Source organism: Pavona decussata, unplaced genomic scaffold (assembly GCF_977016875.1).
Source record: "Pavona decussata unplaced genomic scaffold, jaPavDecu1.1 SCAFFOLD_128, whole genome shotgun sequence".
Lineage (NCBI taxonomy): Eukaryota > Metazoa > Cnidaria > Anthozoa > Scleractinia > Agariciidae > Pavona > Pavona decussata.
The window spans coordinates 781,066-787,500 of NW_028145542.1; the positions used below are offsets into that span (position 1 = coordinate 781,066).

The 6,435-nt window shown below is 44.6% G+C and overlaps 1 protein-coding gene across 1 annotated transcript; it reads right to left on the reverse strand.

Moving 5' to 3' along the window:
- Positions 1-1,810: 1,810 nt before the first annotated feature.
- Positions 1,811-5,836, reverse strand: LOC146468840 (uncharacterized). The gene is made up of 4 exons (XM_085124071.1): positions 5,369-5,836; positions 3,915-4,775; positions 2,050-3,322; positions 1,811-1,977 (listed from the first exon to the last, which is right to left on the reverse strand). Exons 1-4 carry the CDS (start codon positions 5,672-5,674, stop codon positions 1,811-1,813), a joined length of 2,607 nt encoding a protein of 868 aa, XP_084980197.1. The 5' UTR covers positions 5,675-5,836.
- Positions 5,837-6,435: the final 599 nt, after the last annotated feature.

The window sequence follows — 6,435 nt, forward strand, 5'->3', positions numbered from 1 at the left end:
AATCACAGATTCGCGAAATGTTCCGATGGTGAAACCAATTCAAGATCAAACAACTGAAACCACAAAGCATGCCGTAAAGTTACTTCCTTCGTTTTCATTATCGTGTGACATTGCCGAGTTGTTCACGAAATGGTTGACTGGAAGTGGTGGCGGTTACAAGAAGGATCGCGCAGCGCAACAAATAGTTACAAGATGCTTTAAGTTTCTAAGATTTTGCTGTGAAGACGAGGAAGAGTTGACTTTTGACGTGGTGGACTTTAGTTTATGTTCTCCAAATTGGTTGTTCAAGTTTATCGACTACTTACAAGACGAATGCAAGCTCGGCCATGGTGGGCGTTTAGGCTACATAGACGCTATTTCTGAAATGATCGACTTCAGAAAACTTCATGGCGCATCAGAGGCAGTCTTTCAAAAGTTCTCTGCAACAGAGTTGTACCTCAAAAGAGCGCGAAAAACAGTTGCAAAGATGATGCGATTGCAGTGGACACAAGATTTAGACATTGAAACACTGGAAGCAAGAGGCCACTGGGCAACAATGGAGGAGCTGTTGGAGGTCGTGAAATTCCATCTGCCGCGCTACGAAAATACCGTGAAGATCTGCAAATCGAGTCCAGCTCAAGTTAACCCCTCGGACTTGACATTTGCCACGAAATTCGTAGCCATGTATCTGTTCATCAAAGTGAAGGGGTCACGTCCTATGACTTATCAATATTTGACGGTGGACATGATTGATACAGCGAAGGAAAAGGGTGGATTCATTGATCAGAAAACGTTCAAGACTGCTGGAAAGTATGGATTTGATTCTTTGATTCTTTCCGACGCAAGCATGCAAGTGCTCAATTAATGGCTACATCTCGTACGTTAGACCTTTGCTTAAACTCAAGTGTGATTTCGTTCTCGTCAACAGAAATGGAGGCCAGCACGGTAAATTGGGCGAGATCATGAGCAAACTGGTGTTTGATGCAATTGGAAAGTACATCCATCCCACGCGTTATCGCCAAATTGTTGAAACGCAGAGCCTCAATCAGCTCACTAGCGAAGAGCAGAGGATTTTGTCGGAAGACCAAAAACACAGCTCTGCCGTTGCTAAAGTTCACTATCAAAAACAACGATCCCGAGAAGTTGCTTTGAAGGGACAGAAACTTCAAGGCGCCAAGGGGTCAGAAGTGGACGAGGACGTCAACGCAAGACTCGGCGATTCAACCTCCAAAGCCGGGCCTTCTGTTGAACCAGTGAAAAATGTCAACACCTCCCCCAAAAAGGACGCCCTGCCTAAAAGAATCTTGCGCTCTCAGAGGAACATTCGTCATGTTTTGAAATTCACAGCAGGAAGAGGACTATTTTCTAAAAGAAGGAATAACTAAGCACGGATTTGGACAGTGGACAGCGATATTGAGAGATCTAGATTTCAGGTTTCAGGAGGGTAGAACTGCCGATTCCCTTAAGAAAAGGGCTGCCACGAAAATTCCGTTGAGTGAATAAAACAACAACAAAAACACTGCAAATGTATTCAACGACGCAATCTTCATTTTAATTCTCTCTCTTTTTTTTTTTTTGAATGGCCATTTTCTATCACCATTCCCAAACACACTGATGTATATAATGTAATAATAATTTTATTAAGGCGACCTATCCTAACCGTACATGTTCCAGTTCCAACCGTGTGTGTAATTACCCCAAAACAAACTCTAGGTAATGTTGAACAAACTGGAGCATTCATTTTACATTTTCTCTGTGTTTCAGTGTTTCTCTAATTCTGCTGCTGGATAAAATAGCTCATAATTGTTTTGCGTGGCTTCTTGTTCCTGACTTAAGTTCGTTCTCCAGACTTGGGTCTTTTTTGCGAAGTACTGGTCCGCATGAGGTCCTGTGAAATGGCAAGATCGTGCATGGAAGACGGAGTTGGTGCAGTTGCATCGCAGGGGCTTAGCTGCGAACTCGGGGCGGGCGTGATGAACATTTCCTCGTCACTGCTCTCTCCACACTGAGGTGGAACATCCTGCGATACAGCTGTGTTGCTTCTGTAGCCCGAGGAAGATGCTTCGTTGCCATCTCCTCCGGTCCGGATCGACTCGCACACATCCTCTGCAACGGGCAGGCACTGGAAAAGGTTGGTGACGAGATGTCTTTGGTCTTTTTTCAATAGGCCTTGTGACACGCACCATCGTCTGCGTTGTTCTAGGGCGAACTCGCAATTCAGCGTACCAAGATTACAGTGGAAGTTCTTTAGTTTATCTTCCAAAACTTCTCGGTAGGCCTTCATGGATGCTCTATTTTCCTGGTCAAGGTTTGAGCCGTTCAGTGTAACTGTGCATTCCTGCAACTCTTCTTCAGTTCGCACCAACCATTGGGTCTCGAATGCCTCCACTGCTTGCTGCATCTTTCTCTTTATCTCGGCTCGGAGAGCCTCGCGCTTGTGCACCTCCAGGTCGTTGGTAATCTGGCTAGGCATGGACGCCGACGGATCTCTGGGGAGCAGTGCGGCGTGTTCTCTGGTGACACCTCTCGACATGAGTGATTGCTGCCTATTTTTGTAAATGTTCCCTTCCGCCTGCTTCGCTCTTTCGAGTTCTTCGAGCCGCACTTGGAGTAGATGAGATACTTGTCGGTGTCGAAGGGAGCCCGTGGACGTTTGCTCGAGAGCGTGCCTCAAGTTTCTGACACCCAGGTCAGAGTCGTAGTCGTCGTGACTGCCGTCGTCGTCTGAACTGGCCATTTCGTCACCATCTTGGACGGTTTCTGGATCACTTTCCTCATCCGCGAGCTCGAGTGTCCGCAGAGCGTCCTTCTCTTCTTCTTTGAGGATTCCATCCTCCTCTTGCGATTCTAAGTCTGCTTCGTCACTACTGTCGGAGCTCTCGTCGCAGTCTCTTGACGTGCTTGCTTGTTTGGAGGCCCACAGGACGCACTCCATCGGGTGTTTGCGAAGCCACTCCGCGGCTTTTTTCTCTGCGTTTGGCAGACTTTTGAAGGTGTAGCATCTCAATCTTCTATCCATGGCAGGCTGGTCCTCTGGCTGAAATTCGAGCTTCTTTTGTGCAGTCAACAGCATCGGGCAACGGTTCAGGAACGATTTTGCTGTTTTGTACTTGACGTCGCACGCCGTGTAGCCACCCTGCGTCAGTATCTTCCAATCGTCCATGTCAAGTGTCGAGGGACAAGCTTCATCAATGAAGATGACCTCCGTGAAGCGATTAATCATCGCCTTGTTGAACACACGCTGTTTTGTTATCGTCGCCACGTTGCTGTGGTGGATCAAACCTAGGATAGGCTGAAACAAACTCGTTTTGCCACTGTTTGCAGCGCCGACCAGGCACGGTACCTTGTCTTTATGGCGTTTCTTGTTATGATTTAACAGCCTCAGGAAATCTTCGCAAAACAGTTGGACTTCGACTTTACTCAGGCTGTTTTCCAAAATTTCCTTGAAATATTTTGCTTCTGGCTCTTTGCTGGGATCATATGGCGAAAACGCTCGCGGAGTGATGTGGCCGATGTCCTTGTCGTTGATTGCGTTGTCCACGAAACTCCGCGGCTTTTTTCTCTGCGTTTGGCAGACTTTTGAAGGTGTAGCATCTCAATCTTCTATCCATGGCAGGCTGGTCCTCTGGCTGAAATTCGAGCTTCTTTTGTGCAGTCAACAGCATCGGGCAACGGTTCAGGAACGATTTTGCTGTTTTGTACTTGACGTCGCACGCCGTGTAGCCACCCTGCGTCAGTATCTTCCAATCGTCCATGTCAAGTGTCGAGGGACAAGCTTCATCAATGAAGATGACCTCCGTGAAGCGATTAATCATCGCCTTGTTGAACACACGCTGTTTTGTTATCGTCGCCACGTTGCTGTGGTGGATCAAACCTAGGATAGGCTGAAACAAACTCGTTTTGCCACTGTTTGCAGCGCCGACCAGGCACGGTACCTTGTCTTTATGGCGTTTCTTGTTATGATTTAACAGCCTCAGGAAATCTTCGCAAAACAGTTGGACTTCGACTTTACTCAGGCTGTTTTCCAAAATTTCCTTGAAATATTTTGCTTCTGGCTCTTTGCTGGGATCATATGGCGAAAACGCTCGCGGAGTGATGTGGCCGATGTCCTTGTCGTTGATTGCGTTGTCCACGAAACGTCTATCCTTGATTGACCAGCATTGGCCATCGTTCACTTCGATCAAGTTGTAATCGACGCAGAGGGGCCTAATTACTTCGCAGTACGGGTTGGAAAGGATTTCGATGACTTTTCTCATGTCCTTGAGTAGCCTGTCTTTAAATGTCTCGTTTGCTGCCAAGGTGTTGATGAATGCCTCCATTTCGCACTTGTACCAATAGCTGTACCTAGCTCTCTCGCACTTCTTATACACCTTTCCACCGTAAAGAGCGTATCCGAGCTTTTTCATGGCGATGCCGATGTCATTTATAAGGACAGTAAGTTTGTCAGACAGCCTTGCTTGTTCAATGCCGGTTTCCCTTGCCACCTGTGATGCAGAGTCGTCTCCTCGAAAACCGAATTGGTCGATGACCAACTTTGCGTCCGGTAGTTTCCCCATGGCCAGCGAAAGACTGGTCTGGAACGAGTGGTCGACCAGACAAATTCTCACGACGTTTTCGGCGCCACATCCCTCGATATCCTGTGAATTCGCCACGCCCAAGAACTTCTCATACTCATCTTCAAAGCAATTTCGGTATGAGGATTGTACCAGCTCGGCCATGAAAGTGTTGTTGTGATCTTTTAGAACTTTGAATAGCTCTTTTATTGCGAGGCTTTCTTTCCCTTCGCGGCAGGGTACCTAAAAGAAATCAAAATGTACTCAATAACGTTTTACATTTAAGCAAGTCAAAAAGCTGGCACAACAATATAAGTATGGGCAGATACATGGCAATAATAATAATAATAATAATAATAATAATAATAATAATAACAACAATAATAATAATAATAATAATAATAATAATGATGATCAACTTTATTTATAGAGGTTAGCACACAACAGTGATCACTGAAAAACTAGTGGCCCTCATATAAATATATACAGAATAAAAGTAGGCCTGTTAAATATTAAAATAAAACATTCACAAATAAGCAATGACAATAAAAACTAAAGATACGAGACACTAAAATATTAAAAAGCAAAGCATTGGATAAAGTCTAGCAATAAAGACAAGAAAATTAATAATTAGATGATAAAATGGTCCAATTCATCATAACTGTCAATAATGCACTAACAAGAGGCAACATGAACTTCGATCCACGTAGACACACTTATTCATGTTTGTATCTTCACCTATTCACTGCTTTTAAACGTTTAAAGTTGACCCTTTTAGTGTAGCTTATGAGTGTTGTAAGATTCCTAATAGGGCTGTTGATTTTTTTTATCCATACCTGATTTGTAAATACGTCCACGCTGCATTCCAGGAGGGCACGATGAATAGCAAGTGGACTGGTTGGAGCGCCATTTGGCGTGGTCAACGCGATCCAATAGTTAACGCCCGGGAACATCTTTTCGTTTATGATGGAAGCGTGATTTTTCGACCACTCCTGACTTGATGAACCCGCAAGTTGACTCACATCAGCACCCTCTTCAGCATCGTCGCTCTCCTCGTGTTCTTCGTTTTGTTTTTGTTTGCTCCTTGGTTTCTTTTGGCGTTGAGTAGTAATGGCGCTTAAAAAGAATGCTACATTCTTCATGCCTGAAAAATGGAGAAAACAGAATTTGTTACTAAGTGAGATCTGGTGGATTTCGTCCACCCAACAAGTGCTGAGAACGATGGAAATTACAAAAAACCGAACAAACCTTTCACTGCGCTGTCACAGGCATCTCTTGTTCGACACACGTTATTCCACGCTTTCTCGAAGCCATCCTCCTGAACCTTACAAACACATCTCACAGATAAAATGCTGCACTTTCCCAAAAATATAGGGCTTAAATAACCCAACGCTGCACTCTTAATCGTTCTGCTGTTAAGCTGCCTTGCAGGAAAACGTGATCTCTGCATCGTCAAATCGGACTGATTAAAGTGCTGAAACTTGTCCTGCTTTTATAGAGAAGGGACTTGTCAACTCCACGGGAATAATTACTGCATTCGAAAATTCACCCATCAAGGTATAAGCTTTTACATTCTCTATTGCTCGGACTGATAAACAGATAATCACCCACACCTCGTAATCAACAGCTAAAAGGCTGAAGCCAACAATGCTATCCAATCGGTTCCCAAATATTTCAGAAGAAAGTTTCAAAGGTGACTTCTCTCTCCAAAGACATTTCACCAGTTTTGCATGCAGATTACTTGCACGGAACAGGGATTTAATATCTGACCTGGCAATTAACAGCTACCTTGTACCGAACAATAAACCAACAGCGTGATGTTTCTTATAGTGTGTTCACAATCTCATTACTGGGCTGAATTCTCATGATAAAACACAAACACTCTGATGAGCTGATGTCATAA

Excerpts from the sequence above, each read along its gene's own strand:
- LOC146468840 (XM_085124071.1), bottom strand. The coding sequence starts at position 5,674 with ATGAAGAATGTAGCATTCTTTTTAAGCGCCATTACTACTCAACGCCAA. Across the intron at positions 3,323-3,914 it reads AGAAACGCCATAAAGACAAG|GTACCGTGCCTGGTCGGCGC; the intron begins GTACCGTGCCTG and ends CATAAAGACAAG. Across the intron at positions 1,978-2,049 it reads GATCCGGACCGGAGGAGATG|AGAGCAGTGACGAGGAAATG; the intron begins GCAACGAAGCAT and ends CTCAGTGTGGAG.